Source organism: Hyla sarda, chromosome 1 (genome assembly GCF_029499605.1).
Source record: "Hyla sarda isolate aHylSar1 chromosome 1, aHylSar1.hap1, whole genome shotgun sequence".
Lineage (NCBI taxonomy): Eukaryota > Metazoa > Chordata > Amphibia > Anura > Hylidae > Hyla > Hyla sarda.
The window spans coordinates 511,759,701-511,781,342 of record NC_079189.1 but is presented as its reverse complement, the minus strand read 5'-3'; the positions used below and the strand labels follow the sequence as shown (position 1 = coordinate 511,781,342).

At 43.6% G+C, this 21,642-nt stretch overlaps 1 protein-coding gene across 3 annotated transcripts in view; it reads left to right on the top strand.

Annotated features, from left to right (window-relative positions):
- RHOBTB3 (Rho related BTB domain containing 3) overlaps positions 1–21,642 on the top strand; it is a 65,208-nt gene that overhangs the window by 18,125 nt on the left and 25,441 nt on the right. For 2 of the 3 annotated variants that reach the window (XM_056537718.1, XM_056537709.1), the window contains exons 5-6: positions 9,349–9,454; positions 14,793–15,140. In XM_056537718.1, the coding sequence (XP_056393693.1) occupies positions 9,349–9,454; positions 14,793–15,140 (454 nt within the window). The remainder of the gene's footprint in view (positions 1–9,348; positions 9,455–14,792; positions 15,141–21,642) is intronic. The other variant, XM_056537726.1, reaches the window with a different exon arrangement.

Below are 21,642 nucleotides of genomic sequence, written 5' to 3'. Positions count from 1 at the left end.
GTTTACTTTTTCCCATACTGTTCCATCCGTTTTTTTCCCATACAGTTTTTGATAGAAAACGTATGCGGGAACTGTAGTTGAAAAACGTAGTGTGAACCCAGCCTTATTCAAATATTATGCAATCATTACCACCACTAACACCTATTGGATGAGGCAGCTACATGACTCATTATCACTGTGAGCTCATGGTACCTGGAAAAGTTTTATTTAGGCTAGATTTTTTTTTTTAAACCTAAAAAAAATGCCAGCAAAAACACCAGAAAAACTGTCACAGCTTTTTCCAAAGTTTTGGCAGTTTTTCTGGCGTTTTTGCCTTTGAGTGAAAATTGCATTTTTGGCCCCTTTGGCGTTTTTTTCTAAATTTGTTGGGTACCGAAGAAAAAAAAAAAAAAGGGTGCAGTGGGGATGGAAAAAGATATACCCGACAGAGGGACCCAAAAATTTAGTCGACAATAATAAAAATGTAGAAAGTGGCCATTTAAGTGTAAAAATAATATATTTTTTATAATAAATTTTGTAACATTTTTTTATTAGTAATGTATTTTAATAATGTGTTTAATAAAATGTGTGTGTGTGTGTGTTACGCCGAGCGCTCCGGGTCCCCGCTCCTCCCCGGAGCGCTCGCTTCTCTCTCGCTACCGCAGCGCTCCGGGCAGCTCCACTGACCCGGTGCGCTGCGATACCGTCTCCAGCCGGGATGCGATTCGCGATGCGGGTAGCGCCCGCTCGCGATGCGCATCCCAGCTCCCGTACCTGACTCGCTCTCCGTCTGTCCTGTCCCGGCGCGCGCGGCCCCGCTCCCTAGGGCGCGCGCGCGCCGGGTCTCTGCGATTTAAAGGGCCACTGCGCCGCTGATTGGCGCAGTGGTTCCAATTAGTGTGTTCACCTGTGCACTCCCTATTTATACCTCACTTCCCCTTCACTCCCTCGCCGGATCTTGTTGCCATTGTGCCAGTGAAAGCGTTTCCTTGTGTGTTCCTAGCCTGTGTTCCAGACCTCCTGCCGTTGCCCCTGACTACGATCCTTGCTGCCTGCCCCGACCTTCTGCTACGTCCGACCTTGCTTCTGTCTACTCCCTTGTACCGCGCCTATCTTCAGCAGCCAGAGAGGTGAGCCGTTGCTAGTGGATACGACCTGGTCACTACCGCCGCAGCAAGACCATCCCGCTTTGCGGCGGGCTCTGGTGAAAACCAGTAGTGACTTAGAACCGATCCACTAGCACGGTCCACGCCAATCCCTCTCCGGCACAGAGGATCCACTACCTGCCAGCCGGCATCGTGACAGTAGATCCGGCCATGGATCCCGCTGAAGTTCCTCTGCCAGTTGTCGCTGACCTCACCACGGTGGTCGCCCAGCAGTCACAACAGATAGCGCAACAAGGCCAACAGCTGTCTCAACTGACCGTTATGCTACAGCAGTTACTACCACAGCTTCAGCAGTCATCTCCTCCGCCAGCTCCTGCACCTCCTCCGCAGCGAGTGGCCGCTCCTGGTCTACGCCTATCCTTGCCGGATAAATTTGATGGGGACTCTAAGTTTTGCCGTGGCTTTCTTTCCCAATGTTCCCTGCATCTGGAGATGATGTCGGACCAGTTTCCCACTGAAAGGTCTAAGGTGGCTTTCGTAGTCAGCCTTCTGTCTGGAAAAGCCCTGTCTTGGGCCACACCGCTCTGGGACCGCAATGACCCCGTCACTGCCTCTGTACACTCCTTCTTCTCGGAAATCCGAAGTGTCTTTGAGGAACCTGCCCGAGCCTCTTCTGCTGAGACTGCCCTGTTGAACCTGGTCCAGGGTAATTCTTCCGTTGGCGAGTATGCCGTACAATTCCGTACTCTTGCTTCAGAATTATCCTGGAATAATGAGGCCCTCTGCGCGACCTTTAAAAAAGGCCTATCCAGCAACATTAAAGATGTTCTGGCCGCACGAGAAATCCCTGCTAATCTACATGAACTCATTCACCTAGCCACTCGCATTGACATGCGTTTTTCCGAAAGGCGTCAGGAGCTCCGCCAAGATATGGACTCTGTTCGCACGAGGCGTTTCTTCTCCTCGGCTCCTCTCTCCTCTGGTCCCCTGCAATCCGTTCCTGTGCCTCCCGCCGTGGAGGCTATGCAGGTCGACCGGTCTCGCCTGACACCTCAAGAGAGGACACGACGCCGCATGGAGAACCTCTGCCTGTACTGTGCTAGTACCGAACACTTCCTGAGGGATTGTCCTATCTGTCCTCCCCGCCTGGAAAGACGTACGCTGACTCCGCACAAAGGTGAGACAGTCCTTGATGTCTACTCTGCTTCTCCACGTCTTACTGTGCCTGTGCGGATGTCTGCCTCTGCCTTCTCCTTCTCTACTATGGCCTTCTTGGACTCTGGATCTGCAGGAAATTTTATTTTGGCCTCTCTTGTCAACAGGTTCAACATCCCAGTGACCAGTCTCGCCAGACCCCTTTACATCAATTGTGTAAACAATGAAAGATTGGACTGTACCATACGTTTCCGCACGGAGCCCCTTCTAATGAGCATCGGATCTCATCACGAGAGGATTGAACTTTTGGTCCTCCCCAATTGCACTTCTGAAATTCTCCTTGGACTTCCCTGGCTTCAACTTCATTCCCCAACCCTGGATTGGTCCACTGGGGAGATCAAGAGTTGGGGGCCCTCTTGTTCCAAGGACTGTCTAAAACCGGTTCCCAGTAACCCTTGCCGTGACTCTGTGGTTCCTCCAGTAACCGGTCTCCCTAAGGCCTATATGGACTTTGCGGATGTTTTTTGCAAAAAACAAGCTGACACTCTACCTCCTCACAGGCCTTATGATTGTCCTATCGACCTCCTCCCGGGCACTACTCCACCCCGGGGCAGAATTTATCCTCTGTCCGCCCCAGAGACTCTTGCCATGTCTGAATACGTCCAGGAAAATTTGAAAAAGGGCTTTATCCGTAAATCCTCCTCTCCTGCCGGAGCCGGATTTTTCTTTGTGTCCAAAAAAGATGGCTCCCTACGTCCTTGCATTGACTACCGCGGTCTTAATAAAATCACGGTTAAGAACCGCTACCCCCTACCCCTCATCTCTGAACTCTTTGATCGCCTCCAAGGTGCCCACATCTTTACTAAACTGGACTTAAGAGGTGCTTATAATCTCATCCGCATCAGAGAGGGGGATGAATGGAAAACGGCATTTAACACCAGAGATGGACACTTTGAGTATCTGGTCATGCCCTTTGGCCTGCGCAACGCCCCTGCCGTCTTCCAAGACTTTGTTAATGAAATTTTTCGTGATCTTTTATACTCCTGTGTTGTTGTATATCTGGACGATATCCTGATTTTTTCTGCCAATCTAGAAGAACATCGCCAGCATGTCCGTATGGTTCTTCAGAGACTTCGTGACAATCAACTCTATGCCAAAATTGAGAAATGTCTGTTTGAATGCCAATCTCTTCCTTTTCTAGGATACTTGGTCTCTGGCCAGGGACTACAAATGGATCCAGACAAACTCTCGGCCGTCTTAGATTGGCCACGCCCCTCCGGACTCCGTGCTATCCAACGCTTTTTGGGGTTCGCCAATTATTACAGGCAATTTATCCCACATTTTTCTACCGTTGTGGCCCCTATCGTGGCTTTAACCAAAAAAAATGCCGATCCCAAGTCTTGGCCTCCTCAAGCGGAAGACGCCTTTAAACGACTCAAGTCTGCCTTTTCTTCGGCTCCCGTGCTCTCCAGACCTGACCCTTCCAAACCCTTCCTATTGGAGGTTGATGCCTCCTCAGTGGGAGCTGGAGCTGTTCTTCTACAAAAAAACTCTTCCGGGCATGCTGTCACTTGTGGTTTTTTTTCTAGGACCTTCTCTCCGGCGGAGAGGAACTACTCCATCGGGGATCGAGAGCTTCTAGCCATCAAATTAGCACTTGAGGAATGGAGGCATCTGCTGGAGGGATCAAGATTTCCAGTTATTATTTACACCGATCACAAGAACCTCTCCTACCTCCAGTCTGCCCAACGGCTGAACCCTCGCCAGGCCCGGTGGTCTCTGTTCTTTGCCCGATTTAATTTTGAAATTCACTTTCGGCCTGCCGATAAGAACATTAGGGCCGATGCTCTCTCTCGTTCCTCGGATGCTTCGGAAGTTGAACTCTCTCCGCAACACATCATTCCTCCTGACTGCCTGATTTCCACTTCTCCAGCCTCCATCAGGCAAACTCCTCCAGGAAAGACCTTTGTTTCTCCACGCCAACGCCTCGGAATCCTCAAATGGGGTCACTCCTCCCATCTCGCAGGTCATGTGGGCATCAAGAAATCTGTGCAACTCATCTCCCGCTTCTATTGGTGGCCGACTCTGGAGACGGATGTTGTGGACTTTGTGCGAGCCTGCACTATCTGTGCCCGGGATAAGACTCCTCGCCAGAAGCCCGCTGGTTTTCTTCATCCCCTGCCTGTCCCCGAACAGCCTTGGTCTCTGATTGGTATGGATTTTATTACTGATTTACCCCCTTCCCGTGGCAACACTGTTATTTGGGTGGTCGTTGATCGATTCTCCAAAATGGCACATTTCATCCCTCTTCCTGGTCTTCCTTCAGCGCCTCAGTTGGCTAAACAATTTTTTGTACACATTTTTCGTCTTCACGGGTTGCCCACACAGATAGTCTCGGATAGAGGCGTCCAATTCGTGTCAAAATTCTGGAGGGCTCTCTGTAAACAACTCAAGATTAAATTAAACTTTTCTTCTGCATATCATCCTCAATCCAATGGACAAGTAGAAAGAATTAACCAGGTCTTGGGTGATTATTTACGACATTTTGTTTCCTCCCGCCAGGATGATTGGGCAGATCTTCTACCATGGGCCGAATTCTCGTATAACTTTAGAGTCTCTGAATCTTCCTCCAAATCCCCATTTTTTGTGGTGTACGGCCGTCACCCTCTTCCCCCCCTCCCTACTCCCTTGCCCTCTGGTTTGCCCGCGGTAGATGAAGTGACTCGTGATCTTTCCACCATATGGAAAGAGACCCAAGATTCTCTTTTACAGGCTTCATCTCGCATGAAAAAGTTTGCCGATAAGAAAAGAAGAGCTCCCCCCATTTTTGCTCCCGGAGACAAGGTATGGCTCTCCGCTAAATATGTCCGCTTTCGTGTCCCCAGTTACAAACTGGGTCCACGCTATCTTGGTCCTTTCAAAGTCTTGTGCCAAATTAATCCTGTCTCTTACAAACTTCTTCTTCCTCCTTCTCTCCGTATTCCTAATGCCTTTCATGTCTCTCTTCTTAAACCACTCATCATCAACCGTTTCTCTCCCAAATTAGTTTCTCCCACTCCTGTCTCCGGTTCTTCTGACGTCTTCTCAGTGAAAGAGATACTGGCCTCCAAGACGGTCAGAGGAAAAAGGTTCTTTTTGGTGGATTGGGAGGGCTGTGGACCTGAAGAGAGATCCTGGGAACCTGAGGACAACATCCTGGACAAAAGTCTGCTCCTCAGGTTCTCAGGCTCTAAGAAGAGGGGGAGACCCAAGGGGGGGAGTACTGTTACGCCGAGCGCTCCGGGTCCCCGCTCCTCCCCGGAGCGCTCGCTTCTCTCTCGCTACCGCAGCGCTCCGGGCAGCTCCACTGACCCGGTGCGCTGCGATACCGTCTCCAGCCGGGATGCGATTCGCGATGCGGGTAGCGCCCGCTCGCGATGCGCATCCCGGCTCCCGTACCTGACTCGCTCTCCGTCTGTCCTGTCCCGGCGCGCGCGGCCCCGCTCCCTAGGGCGCGCGCGCGCCGGGTCTCTGCGATTTAAAGGGCCACTGCGCCGCTGATTGGCGCAGTGGTTCCAATTAGTGTGTTCACCTGTGCACTCCCTATTTATACCTCACTTCCCCTTCACTCCCTCGCCGGATCTTGTTGCCATTGTGCCAGTGAAAGCGTTTCCTTGTGTGTTCCTAGCCTGTGTTCCAGACCTCCTGCCGTTGCCCCTGACTACGATCCTTGCTGCCTGCCCCGACCTTCTGCTACGTCCGACCTTGCTTCTGTCTACTCCCTTGTACCGCGCCTATCTTCAGCAGCCAGAGAGGTGAGCCGTTGCTAGTGGATACGACCTGGTCACTACCGCCGCAGCAAGACCATCCCGCTTTGCGGCGGGCTCTGGTGAAAACCAGTAGTGACTTAGAACCGATCCACTAGCACGGTCCACGCCAATCCCTCTCCGGCACAGAGGATCCACTACCTGCCAGCCGGCATCGTGACAGTGTGTTTTTAACTTTTTTCTTTATATTTTTACATTTTTATAGGTAGTACTACTACTCCCAGTAGTACCTGTACTAATAGACAGATCGCCCCGGGTGTCACTCCTGACACCCTATGCGATTGTCCTATCTATTGCAGAGATGGGGAGAGGCTCTATACAGCACTTGCATCTCTGCACTATATACTCCGGGCCGGCCAGTGATGGGAATAGAAATTCACCTCACTCATTCATATTTTCCGCCCAGAGTGAGGATTGGCCAGATGGTGGCAGCCAATCCCCACTCTCAGTGGGAAATATGAATCAGTGATGGGAATTTATACTCATGCAGCTTTGTCCAAGAGTCTTTTCTTGTCCATGACTTATGGACAAGCCTGATGCAGCTTCAGGACTGGTTAGTGTCCCAGTAGATATGGGGACCGCTAGTGGTGAAATTTTCACGAGCCGTTTTCTTTAGTAAATATTAAAAAAAAAAATGTAAACAACCATATTACAGAAGGTCTTTCATTATTATTAGTTACAACATATAAAAAGTTTTTGGATTTGACAGTGACCATTTAAAGAAATATGGGGAATCCAGGAGTTGTTTAAAATCCCTAGCAAACCATAGCTGCTAAGGGACTTTTGATAAAGTTATTTAACGGGCCTGCATTTTTATGGAATGACCGGCTGGTTTAGTAGAGGGGCTTATCATTCCTTCTCTGGCCAGTCTGGATTTTAGTTTGGCCCAAGTCAGCACAGGTGCTGGAGGCTGCTCATTACTGGGCTCACATAAAAGGTTAATACAGTCTCCGAGAAGGCTGGGAGCTACTTGTATTCTTCTGGGAGTTGGAATCCAGAGGTCTGTAACCTAAATAGGACAGTAAATGCTGGTGTAAGGTTATGCATCTTAATATGTATTGTTTGCTCAAGTATTAGCACTTTGACAAGCAGGATTTATTTTGTATATTGTATGTTTGAATGTGAAGGCTGTACTAATGTGCTAAAATCTAACAAGAGAAGCACTGTTTTTACCTATATTGCTGTGTAACTCTCTGTAACTGCTGTTTTTCTGCTATTTGCCAAGCACTACAGAGCTAATCTCTCACAAAAGGGTAAATTATTGCTCAGTGTGTTCTTTGATGATACTAAAAAGCATGAATGAATGTGTTCCAATGGATGGAGCAGATTTGGAAAGAATCAACATTAAAAAAGAGTAATAATTTCATTAACTACTGTAAACTTGTCAACATTTATGTCCATAAGCATACATACATATATATTTGTTCAGGGTAGATTCCTATGTAAATTATAACTTACAATATTCTAATCTCTATCATTATCTCCACATCCGGATGTCCAAATTACAGGACTGTTGTCTCATGACATTCATCATAACCACTGTGGATACACTATATTTATCCCTGTGCCGATTGTAAAAGGCTCATATTAACAAGGCCTTATGTTAACATTAACATTGTGCAAGCTTTCTGCATTAGACTTTTCTATATGGATGTTAATTCTAAAAAAAACAACAAAAAAAAAACAACAACTTGTTAAGCTGCCAACAATGTGGTAGGGACCTACGTATAACTTTGCTATGGAATCTTTGCATGTCTCACAGTGTCCATCATACCTCAGTGGCATCCATCAAATTCCTAGCCTGTCATGCAGTAATGTCTTGATTACAATTGTGTTCTAATTAGACACTGAGTCTTGCCCTAAAAGGCTTAAAAGTGTTTCCCTACTATCCTATAACAGACTCTCAGAAGCTACATTTTATAGTATAGACTAGACAGTGTAAAGATGTGGCAAATCTATCAAAGAGGCTTATGTGGCATCAAAAATGTTGTGCATCTTTAGATATTGGCAACTTTATTCCACCTATTGGTTGGCTTCCTTACTAGTACTTAACAAAATAATTTTGATGCTCTTTGTCAATTTCTAGTCATGCCATTTTTCATAAAGCTATGCATTTGTGCTAATCGTTGCTCCCTAAGCAAAAAGTATCTAAAATACATAATGAATGGGGTTTAATTTATGTATGGCAGCTCGGGGGGCAAATTAAGCGCATTTGTAATAGTAAATCTGCCCCAATGTTTCTCAACATTTCATGTTTAGTCTGGGATAGAATCTGTTTGATATCATATTTGAAACCATGTGGCTTTGTTTTTTTCTCAATGCATCTTTTCTCTCTTGGAAGCAAAGCTATTGGATAAAGTTAAATGCATTCTTGTCACTGGATCTCCATCCAAAAGAAAGAGAAGGATGGGATTTTAGACTTTGACTATACATTGGATTGAGTCTAGTAGCACACTGATGGATTTTATTTATTAACCTACAGGTCTAGTCAAAAGGCATACATCACACTAAGTTATGTGCAACCTTGTGAACTACAGTTGTCACTCTACAGTCAAAGGGAACTTGTCAATACTTTCATGCTGCTGGAACCAAGAGTCATTGGGGTGGCCCCCATTGGCTTCTCCCCAACCTAGCAGCCATGATTGGTAGATCTCGCCCTGTTTAGGTATAGGGAGATATCTATCAATCAAGGTTGGTGGGGCATTCAGAAGTCACAGGGACCATCCTGGTGGTTGAGGAAGCATGACACCAATGACAGGTTCCCTTTAAGAAACAACCTGCTGCGTTGTAGAAAGTCCGCACGTAGTCCAGGACATAGGATCATATGCAAAGCTGAATGAATCAAAGCCACTTTCCCATATGAAAATTTGTCCACCATTATAACATATGGGGAAAAATGATTTTCCAATTGTCACCAGGGTTTTGCCTTAGTAAATCAATGCAGTAATCATATAGAGGAAGATTTATCATTGTCTTTCTTTTGTAAGTGATTTCTGAAGCTGTGTTTTTTTGCTTTGTGATGCTATATGTGCGACAAATTTGATGATGATAAATTTGCTGCACTTGGGCCAAAAAAATCGCGACCACTGCAAAGTGAAAATGAAAATTTCACTTCAGGTAGAGCATGTTCGAAAAATTGCGATCATGTGACAAAGATAAGCAAAAAAAAAAAAATGCAATGATAAATCTCCCTAATATAGACTTGAATTGTGTGGCTTATTCATCATTAGTAGAAAGGGCATCCCCAGAGGCCGAAACATTTCCCAAATGTCACCATTGTTGTGTTATATGTTGAATTCCAGCTGGAATACTTCATACTGCAGACTATGAGCAAAACGTCAGCTGCAGCTGAAAGAAGAAAGAAGAATCAAGCCCTTAAGGTGAAACCTCCCAAGCTGGGGCCACCAGGTAAAGTATCTCTTCATTATAGTCAGTTTCTTTTAAACTGTATTTATTAACACAGGGCAGATCAATTTAGTGTTATATATCAATGTTAACCTTTACAGCAGTGGTCTCTAAACTGTGGACTTCCAGATGTTGCAAAACTACAAATCCCAGCATGTGTGGACAGCCAACGGCTGCTTTACAGCATCTGATGTTCGCAGAAATCAATTGACTGTGAATAGGACACAGAATTCTGTATGTAGCTCATGTGCCATTGAAACTCTTTAAGGGTCTATTCACACGTACAGTATTCTCCGCAGATTTGATGCACAGGATTTCAAGCTGTATTCAGTCATTCCGTTTACATTGAAATCTGCAGCAGAAAATCCTGCGCATCAAATCTGCGCAGAATACTGTACGTGTGAATAGACCATAAGACTCACTGCTTTACTTTCATATTATGGCTTTTCAGAAATAACATATAAGAACCTCTCCAAACCACATTCAGCTTGGAGATTTTCAGCATTTGCTGATTCAGCAAATATGTTTTTATTTGTTAGGCTGTTCGAGTTTTATTTGAACAAAAGTAGGGAAACAAAGTACTTTACCATCTGTATAGTCATATTTATTTTAACCTTGTAAAGTTTCCTTAAAAATGTTTTAATGTGCTTGCCAAGGTCTTATTAGTTATTAGTATAAACATACAGTAGAATTGAATACAGGCAGATTGTTTTTTTACTTGTCTGTTGCTCATGCACATTTTGACAATAAGTCTGTTCAGAATTACATCTTAGGGTTCAATAGGGTATGTGACCTGTGGAGTAGTTGTACCTACTGGCCACATAAAAGAGATAGAAACAAAGTTTAGAAAGTTCTCAAGACCTTCTTATACACATGAATGTTCAGCGCGACCGAATCTTCATGTGTTCTTTATGGTGAGAGAAGGGATAAGCTGCTTGCTGCCGAAAAGCTCTGGCGGCAGTCTGTGTCTCCAAGAATAAAAAATAGACATACACAGTTTATGTATAGATGGTCCTACACTGACCAATTTATTCTTTTAAATTGGTGTAGTTTGCAAATTAAATAAACTTGTCTAAGTTATAGAAAAATTTTAATCTACCTATTTTATACTCACCTGTTTAATCCTCAATATATCAATCTACTTCCCCTCCAGCTTTAGTTAGGGTGGGTTCACACTACGTTTTGTCCCATACGGGAGTGCATACGGCAGGGGGGAGCTAAAAGCTCGCGCTCCCGTATGTAACCGTATGCGCTCCCGTATGTCATTCATTTCAATGAGCCGACCGGAGTGAAACGTTCGGTCCGGTCGGCTCATTTTTGCGCCGTATGCGCTTTTACAACCGGACCTAAAACCGTGGTTGACCACAGTTTTAGGTCCGGTTGTAAAAGCGCATACGGCGCAAAAATGAGCCGACCGGACCGAACGTTTCACTCCGGTCGGCTCATTGAAATGAATGACATACGGGAGCGCATACGGTCACATACGGGAGCGCGAGCTTTTAGCTCCCCCCTGCCGTATGCTCTCCCGTATGGGACAAAACGTAGTGTGAACCCAGCCTTACAGGGCTGTAGCAATGACAAGCCTGTGTAGCCACTTGGAGCAGATCACTTGTCTTAGCGTTCATATGCATTATACTTCTGAGGCCAGGGATTTGCTGGTTAAGCAAGCAGCAGGATACATCATGTCATTCCTGCAGCCATGTAAACAGAGCTGGCAGGTAGAACCAGGGTAGTGATGCTGGCCCTGGCAGGGAATAAACTGGTGAGTAAAGCTTTTTTTTTTATACCACAATTCCAAGCACTAGGAAAAAATTTAAATAACTCAGACAATCCCTTTAACCCCATGACTACTATTGTTACTATATTCCCTTGTCTGGTTATTTGGGATATCCCTGTTTTAACAGGTCAGATTTTTCTTGAAACAGTGCCACGCTTGTTCATGTGATATTTCTGGATTTTCAGCTCAGCCCTGATCACTTGAAGGTGGCTGAACTACAATTTTGATCTGTCAGGGTCTAAGTGCTGATCATTAGAACAAGCTGGTAAAAGTGCACAGTAGTGCGCTTCACTCCACGCCTCGCAGCAATCTACGACCTGTCACCACAAAAATGCTATCTAATCCAAAGGCATCATGTTAGAAAGAGAATATATATGTTACAGCTAAAACTGGTTTTCCCTAATGAAAATTAGTTTTGACTTAACTCCTTTGTAAAAACTAGTATTGACTGCTTATCCCCTGTGAAGACTAGTTTTGAGTGAATGTCTTTGTGAAAACTAGAATTGACTGATTTTTCCCAGTGAAAACTAGTTTTGACTGAACTTCTTTGTGAAAACTAGAATGAACTGCTAGAATTGACTGCGTTTTCTATTTAAAACCAGTTTTTACTGAACACCTTCTTACAAACTAGAATATTTACTAAACGCCTTCCTACAAACTAGAATTTACTGCTTATCAAAAACCGAATGTCAATTGAAAACCGGTTTAAAGTAGAGAAATGACAACAATGGGACACAGCAAATGAGGCGTCAGAGATCCAGGATATTAAAGAATGGCTTCTGAGTTTATTCCACAAAGTAGATACATGTGCAACATTTCGGCGTGGAGCCTTTGTCAAGCTTAACAAAGGCTCCACGCTGAAACGTTGCACATGTATCTACTTTGTGAAATAAACTCAGAAGCCATTCTTTATTATCCTGGATCTCTGACGCCTCATTTGCTGTGTCCCATTGTTGTTATGGACTTTTTTCCAGCCATGCCAGGCTGGTAATGACACGTGCAATAGTCAGATAGTGCTGAGTGCTGAACCCTGATTTCTCTAGGATTAAAGTAGAGAAAACTAGTTTTAACAAAATGGCTTAGTCCAAATGTTTCCACAGAAGTCAAAGTTCATCTAGCTTACACGTGGTGCTTGAGAATGATTCTTATTGGTTGTGCAACGTCACCTTAGTCGTTGTGGGTTGACCACTCTGCCTCCGCATATCCTTGTACCCCTTTGCTAAGCATGCTCATGCGGGTTGACCACGCTGCCTCACATAACCACGTACCCCCTCCACTAAACTTGCTAGTGCTGGCCTACCATGTCGCCCTTGCATACACGTGTACCCCCCTGCTAAGCACCAAAAAAAACTTTTGCTATGCTGTATATCTTGGCAAAACAATAGTTTTTCTAATATACTTCTTTAAAAAAATATATCATATTTTATGAAGAAAACTGTCTTTGAAAATTGTGTCACTAGGGGTCCCCATACCTCTTGGGACACAGATGAGTGAGGAAGCAGCATCAGCTTGTCCACAAGTCATGGACAAGAGATGGCTGATGGACAAAGCTGTGGATGGGACTAGCGCTCTGCTGTGCTCGCTCCTGGCCTGTCGCTTTGCCTGGGTGAGCGCGGCTGCCAGGAGCGAGCGTGCATGAATTTACAGCATTGTTCTGTAAATATTTCTACTTTGCTACTTTTTTAATTTTTAATTTCTTTTCTGTGGTGGCAAAGTTCGGCACAAGGGGAAAACCGCTGATCGGATGTGGGATGTTACAGAGCTACGGGCCCAAATGTCAGCTGCTGAGCGAGTCCATATAACAGTGTTTCCCAAGCAGTGTGCCTCAAACTGTTGCAAGACTACAACTACCAGCATTTTCAGATAGCCAGAGGCTGTCCGGGCATGCTGGGAGTTGTAGTTTTGAAATCTGCTTGGGAAACACTTCCATACACTCAGCAATCTTGGCATGTCTGCTCAGCTCCACCCCCTTCTCTGCCCCACCCCCTGTTGTGCATGTGATCTCAGACTCACACAGAGGCCTGCTAGTGTCAGAGGAAAGATTTGAAACTGCAAGAGAACAGAAGATTAGCAAGTTACAAAGGTATGAGTATAAATACTGTGCCCTGGCCCCTGCCATTTTATACTACCCCACCCCAACACAGTGACATCACTGCATATTTACTCTATACTATAACATCCCTGTAATATCTTAGTACTGTGACATCATTGGGGTTATCCCTATAATGTGACATCCCTCATCACTGTGTATTATCCATGTACTGTGTGCATTATCCCTGTACTGTGACATCAATGTCTGTATTATCCCTGTACTGTGACATCACTGTGTATATTATCCCTGTACTGTGACATCATTGTGGTTATTATCCCTGTAATGTGACATCACTGTGTGCATTATCCATGTACTGTGACATCAATGTCTGTATTATCCCTGTACTGTGACATCACTGTGTGTATTATCCCTGTACTGTGACACCGAGGCCTGCTGGGGTCAGAGGAAAGACATTTTACTCAAACATATTACTACCTACAAGCTATTATGGAGACTAACTACTAAGCTAATAGGGGGCTACCTACTACCTACATGCTTATATGAGGGTTTTCATTTATGGGACAGCTATCTGGGGAATTTACTTTTACATTCATTATGTTTATATATATAAGCCCTTCCCTAATAAAAATGAAAACACCCCCTTTTTCCTATAAGAAAAAACCTGTGACATGACAATTAAAATAGTATCGTAATTGGTATCTGCAAGTGATTGAAAAAAGTATCGGTACTCGTACTCAGTCTTAAAAAAATGGTATCGGGACATCCCTAATAACTAGATTTATTTGGCATGCCTATCTCTCTTACTATTAGAGATTTTCAAATCTAGAAAAATGCAAACAAAACACTGCATGTATCAACAAAATATACTACTAATATAAAGAAAAATATGTCACAAAAAACAACCTCTAGTTTGTGCGAAGACGTTTAGTAAAAACTGGTTTTTCAACAAAGGCACTCAGTAAAAACTGGTTTTAACTAGGAAAAATCTGTCAATTCTAGTTTTCACAAAAGCATTTTTGTCAAAACTAGTTTTCACTAGGGAAAACTAGTTTTAACTGTAACATATATATATATATATATATATATATATATATATATAGTAAATGATTTATTGTAACTAAATCTTATTGATTGAAATCTATGCTCTTTTTGTTCTTAGGAGGCCAGTAAACAGTGGACCTCATACTGGACTCCTAAGCATAGATAGATAGGAGATTTCAATCAACTAATGACAAGTTATACTGAATCCTTTTCCACAGAGATATAAACAGTCTAAATCTGCTAAGCTCCTCCTTCTGTATAACATGATGCTGATAGATTAGGTAGCATTTTCATAGTGACCGGTTCCCTTTAAGTGTCTGTGTACTAGTTAAGTCCCATATTGTGCACTGTCACATAAAAGATTGTGTCCGGTAAAAACAAATATCAAAGTAAATAATTGATTGTAAACATATGTAATGTTATTATGTTAATTCTTTTTGTAATGTTATTATGTTATTTGTTTTGTACAGAAAAGATGCCTGTCTTGAAAGATGAACCTTCACAGTATATGTCTGATATCAAGAACTTGTTGGATCAATGCCAGTGTGTAGATGTGGTCTTCTGTACGGCTGACTTGAATCCGATATATGGAGCTCACAGAGTGGTTCTATGTAGTTTGAGCTCCATATTTATGCTGCTGTTTGGTATGGTATCTAATAAAGACATGTATGACCCCAGCACACATAAGACTGTCCAGTCCCTCTTCTATGTGTACCAGGAGCCTGCGGTCTCCACTAAGAATTCTCCAGTAAGAGTCATTGTTAAAGATGACCTCTTCCATAAATGTTTATCCGACATCCTCCACTTCATTTACTCAGGTACCACAGTTATACATTTGCATTTCTTCTGGTGATTTATATATTTGTGAAAAATGTATAAATGTAATTTTTAAAAATTTTTTATGCTGTTTACTGTGCGATAAAAATTGTTATCTTTATTTTATTTATGGCGATACCCAATTCATATTGCTTTTAATGTTCTTTCCTTTTCACAACAAAATCCTTTTATTTTCTCTCTTTTTTTATGTAGCGAACTTCCGACAGCCATAACTTCATTTTTCGGCCTATTGCATTGTGTGTGGGGCTTATTTTTGTGGGACAAGTTGTACTTTTAATTTACATACTTTATTTTATTATATTATACATAAGGTAGCCAGAAAAAAACTATATGTAGGACAAAATGGGGAAAAAATTATGAAATTGCGCAAATTTGTAGAGCAATCATTTTTTCCAACTTCACAATACGGTAAAACTAAAATGCTAACTTTATTCTATTCTATCTTTGCGCCTTGAGCTGTAGTTTTCAGTGGTACCACTTTTGTGGAGTTCTGGCTTTTTGATCACTTTGTATTCAATTTTTTCAGGGATATGATGTGATCATAAATCATCAATTTTGGTGTTTGGGTATATATATTTTAAATGCATTTATTTTTTTCTACCTGGCTGATTAGAAAATAAAAGGGGAACATTATTAATTTTCTTTCTTTTAACAACTTAGGGACATGCGCTGTAAATGTACGCTGCAGCGAGTAAATTCGCGCACTGCGCTGTACATTCACAGCGCCTATGACTCCCCAGCTGTTTCAAAACTCCAATTTCCTCACAGGGCATGCTGGGAGTTGTAGTTGTGCCAATGCTAGAAAGCCACAGGTTAGGGATTGCTTTGTTAGGATACAGCAATCCCCAACCTATGACTCTCCAGCTGTCATAAAACTACAACCCCCAACATGTCCCTAATGTCAGGGCATGCTGGGAGTTGTAGTATTTTTAATGCTAGCAGGCAATGGAGGCAGCTGGGCGATGCCGGCGACGGAGCTGTCCGGTGGGGGGGGGGAGGTGTTGTTGGGTAGGTTACTGTGTGAATGGTGGACTGGCCAGGAGATACGCGGTAGGGAGCAGGTCCGTGGAGCACTCCTTCTGTATGCTGCGTGGAGAAAGCTCAAATCTTCTGATGTCACAACAATGCGTGAAGGGGGGGAGAACAGGGCTCACATGCTCCAATAACCAGAAGCCACCACTGTCTTAAAGCAGCTGTAGCAATAAAAATAAAAAATAAATTGTCACAAATAAAACAAATGATACCCATCTCTTGTGTCAAATAAGCAAATGATACCTGTCTCTTGATACTTGTCATCTGATGGCTGTTTGCGAAGCTATACATATTTTATAACTTTACAAACAGCCATCAGCTATCTTCCAGTGTTTACTGCTCTGTGCATGATATACAGCTGACAGATTAGAGTAAACGTTATATGGGATATACCATAATCCCTGCTAGGTGCTGGGATTTCTGAAAAGAACCAAGCATACAGTGGGACAAAAAAGTATTTACTCAGCCACCAATTGTTCTCCCACTTAAAGGGGTACTCCGCCCCTAGACATCTTATCCGCTATCCAAAGGATAGGGGATAAGATGTCAGATCGCCACAGTCACGCTGCTGGGAACCCCCGGGATTGCTGCTGCGGCACTGCGCTATCATTACAGCACAGAGCGAGTTCGCTCTGCACGTAATGCCGGAGCATCGTTATGGCTCTGCCCCTCATGACGTCACGGCCCGCCCGCTCAATATGAGTCTATGGGAGGGGGCGTGGTGGTCGCCCCGCCCCCTGTCATAGACTTGCATTAAGGGGGTGGGCCGTGATGTCATGAGGGGCGGAGCCATGATGTCACGCTGCTCTGTCCCCTGTTTCGACCGTCATTATGCACAGAGCGAACTCGCTCTGTGCAGTAATGATAGCGCAGTGCCGCAGCAGCGATCCCGGGGGTCCCCAGCAGCGGGACCACGGCGATCTGACATCTTGTCCCCTATCCTTTGGATAGGGGATAAGATGCTAGGGGCGGAGTACCCCTTTAAAAAGATGAGAGAGGCCTGTAATTTTCATCATAGTTATAACTCAACTATAAGAGAAATAATTAGAAGGAAAAAAAAATCCATTAAATCACATTGTCTGATTTTTAAAGAATTTATTTGCAAATTATGGTGGAAAATAAGTATTTGGTCACTTACAAACAAGCAAGATTTCTGGCTCTCACAGACCTATAACTTCTTCTTTAAGAGTCTCCTCTGTCCTCCACTCGTTACCTGTATTAATGGCACCTATTTGAACTTGTTATCAGTATAAAAGACACCTGTCCACAACCTCAAACAGTCACAACTCCAAACTACACTATGGCCAAGACCAAAGAGCTGTCGAAGGACACCAGAAACAAAATTATAGACCTTCACCAGGCTCAGAAGACTGAATCTGCAATAGGCAAGAAGCTTGGTGTGAAGAAATCAACTGTTGGAGCAATTATTAGAAAATGAAAGACATACAAAACCACTGATAATCTCCCTCCATCTGGGGCTCCACACAAGATCTCACACCGTGGTCTCAAAATGATCACAAGAACAGTGAGCAAAAATCCCTGAACCACACAGGGAGACCTAGTGAATGACCTGCAGAGAGCCAGGACCAAAGTAACAAAGGCTACCATCAGTAACACACTTCGCCGCCAGGGACTCAAATAATGCAGTGCCAGATGTGTTGCCCTGCTTAAGCCAGTACATGTCCGGGCCCGTCTGAAGTTTTCTAGAGAGCATTTGGATGATCCAGAAGAGTATTGGGAGAATGTCATATGGTCAGATGAAACCAAAGTAGAACTTTTTAGTAAAAACTCAACTCGTCGTGTTTGGAGGAGAAAGAATGCTGAGTTGCATCCAAAGAGCAGCTACTGTGAAACATGGGGTGAAAACATCATGCTTTGGGGCTGTTTTTCTGCGAAAGGACCAGGACGACTGATCAGTGTAAAGGAAAGAATGGCTGGGGCCATGTATCTTGAGATTTTGAGTGAAAACCTTCTTCCATCAGCAAGGGCATTATAGATGGAACTTGGCTGGGTCTTTCAGCATGACAATGATCCCAAACACACCGCCCTGGCAACGAAGGAGTGACTTCATAAGAAGCATTTCAAGGTCCTGGAGTGGCCTAGCCAGTCTCCAGATCCCGGCCCCATAGAAAACCTTTGGAGGGACATCTCCAAAACATCACTGCTCTAGAGGAGATCTGCATGGAGGAATGGGCCAAAATACCAGCAACAGTGTGTGAAAACCTTGTGAAGACTTACAGAAAATGATTGACCTCTGTCATTGCCAACAAAGGGTATATAACAAAGTGTTGAGATGAACTTTTGTTATTGACCAAATACTTATTTTCCACCATAATATGCAAATAAATTATTTAAAAATCAGACGATGTGATTTTATGGATTTTTTTTTCTCATTATGTCTCTCATAGTTGAGGTATACCTATGATGAAAATTACAGGCCTCTCATATTTTTAAGTGGGAGAACTTGCAAAATTGGTGGCTGACGCAATACTTTTTTGCCCCACTGTACTTTTCCCCATTAGGTAGAAATTCGCCTGTATGTTGGTGCCCTAATATGTAGTTTCTCTTAGTATGCTGGTACCCCCAGTAGGTGATTTCCCTCAATAAGCTGGCGTCTCCTGTAAGTAGTTTCCCCAGAATGTAGTATCTTTCAGTAAGTGGTTTAACCCCTGTAAATAGGACCCCTCTGTATGTGGTTTGCCCCATATTGCCTCCCCCCCCCCCTATAGTTTCATATGTAAAGGGCACGCTTCCTTCCAGTATATAATTATTGACCAAATACTAATTTTACACCATAATTTGCAAGTAAATTCTTTAAAAATCAGACAATGTGATTTTATGGATTTTTTTTTCTAATTATGTCTAGTTATGAATAGTTGAGGTATACCAATGATGAAAATTACAGGCCTCCCTCATCTTTTTAAGTAGGAGAATTTGCACAATTGGTGGCTGACTAAATACTTTTTTGCCCCACTGTATCTATGTATTTGTTTATTTATTGTGGGAAGGGAAATAAGTGTGAATTAGTGAACTAGGACCCGTCCTCCTGATAGGTGAAAGTCCCAGAGATGTGGCTCATAATTTAAGTGTATCTGTCATTAGCAAAAACTTTTTATAAAATGTAGAAAATAACATTATATGTATATTTTTTATATACATTGGTTAAAAATGTGTATATTTTTGTCCCTGCAGTTATTGCCTGTGTGTATCTGTGAGAAAACCAATCACAGGTGTGGTGGACAAGCAGGGCTCTGTGCTCTGACGACAAGCAGGGCTCTGTACACTGAGGACAAGCGAGGCTCTGTACACAGAGGACAAGCGGGGCTCTGTACACTGAGGACAAGCAGGGCTCTGTACACTGAGGACAAGCAGGGCTCTGTACACTGAGGACAAGCAGGGCTCTGTACACTGAGGACAAGCAGGGCTCTGTACCCTGAGGACAAGCAGGGCTCTGTACCCTGAGGACAAGCAGGGCTCTGTGCTCTGAGGACAAGCAGGGCTCTGTGCTCTGAGGACAAGCAGGGCTCTGTACACTGAGGACAAGCAGGGCTCTGTACACTGAGGACAAGCAGGGCTCTGTACACTGAGGACAAGCAGGGCTCTGTACACTAAGGACAAGCAGGGATCTGTACACTGAGGACAAGCAGGGTTCTGTACACTGAGGACAAGCAGGGCTCTGTACCCTGAGGACAAGCAGGGATCTGTACACTGAGGACAAGCAGGGCTCTGTACACTCAGGACAAGCAGGGCTCTGTACACTCAGGACAAGCAGGGCTCTGTACACTGAGGACAAGCAGGGCTCTGTGCTCTGAGGACAAGCAGGGCTCTTTACACTGAGGACAAGCAGGGCTCTGTACACTGAGGACAAGCAGGGCTCTGTACACTGAGGACAAGCAGGGATCTGTGCACTGAGGACAATCAGGGCTCTATGCACTGAGACTCTATGACACACTCCCAGGGTGATTGACAACTTGGGAGCCTGCACAGAGCCCTGCTTGTCCTGCCCACACTTTCTTTATTTGGTCTCCTCACAGAGACACACAGGCAATAGCTGCAGGGACAGCATTTTTTCACCCAAAAATATACACATTTTTTAACCAATGTATAAGAAAAATATACATATTATAGTATTATCTACATTATATAAAAAAAAATTGTTAACGACAAGCACACTTTAAGAGAATTGTAGATTTTTTCATCACATTTCCTCTGCCGCAGCATTGCAGCTCTAAACAGATATTTCCTGTCAGTCAATATGAAAATAAGAGGTCCTCAACATACAAAGAGGTAGATTTACTATGGAAAATGCATGTGTAATTTGTGCTTACATGACTTGCACCACATATATTATGATCGCACCGGGTCTTGCTGCGATCGTGAGATATAAGACAGGGAAGCAGTGGGAATTGCCATTCCCTGGAGATCCATCTTTTTCTCTGCAAACAAGTCTATGAAAAAAAAGGGTCTGCAGGATCTGCAGGCAGCAATGGAGTATAGCGCAATGCCGTCTGCTTCCCAGGGTTATGTTTCACAATCACAACAGATCTCAGGAATGAGACCTGGTGTGAGCAACAACTTTTGACATGACAAAAGTTGTTCATCATAATAGCAAAGCTTTAAAAAAAATGTAGACACTTTTCCACCTTGTTCCATAAGGGGACGTTGCCTCTACAAAAGGGTGTAGGTGGTTTGGTAAATGGGGGTGTGGCTTAAGATACAACATCATGGCCAAATATGTACCACAATTCTAGTGCAGGATTCTGGTGCAGGATTCTGGTGCAGTCTAAGTTTAGACCAACTATTAGTTTCTTTAAAGGAATACGTAATAGGGAAAAAGACATGAAACAACAGAATCCCCCACATCCTATGCCACCTAGGGAGTGGAGGAAGTATGCTTGGCCTATGTTTTTTTTGCATAAAAGTTATTTTTACACAGATGATAAATGCAACAACTCTATCTGTACACAAAAAGCCACGCCCCTCCCAAGTGCAAAAACACAAAAATGACGAAGCCAGCTCAAACTGCAAAAAAATTACGCAAAAACAATCATACACAAGGTGCACAAAAACAATGATAAATGCCCCCCCAGTATGTTTTAGATTTTTCAATTTATTTTTGTTGTTGTAAAGGGGGACTTATTCTTATTTTTAAGAATTGTATATTTTGTGTGGTCTTAAACACATTAGTAGAAAGAAAATACTTGCTAGGATGTGTGAATCTTATTCTAATCTGTTACTGAATGGCACTAGCCTTTATATGTGTTACTTATGCAAAATCATAGAATGTTGCAGAATCTTGTGATACCTTTTTAATTGGACCATTTTCCAGTCTAAAGAAAATGAAATGCTTTTGACTTGAAATAGGAATGATCCACGCAAGCTTGTCTCTGCAAAATACTGTTAGTCCAATATAAAAGGTATTACAACACTCTGCAACATTCTGTGATTTTG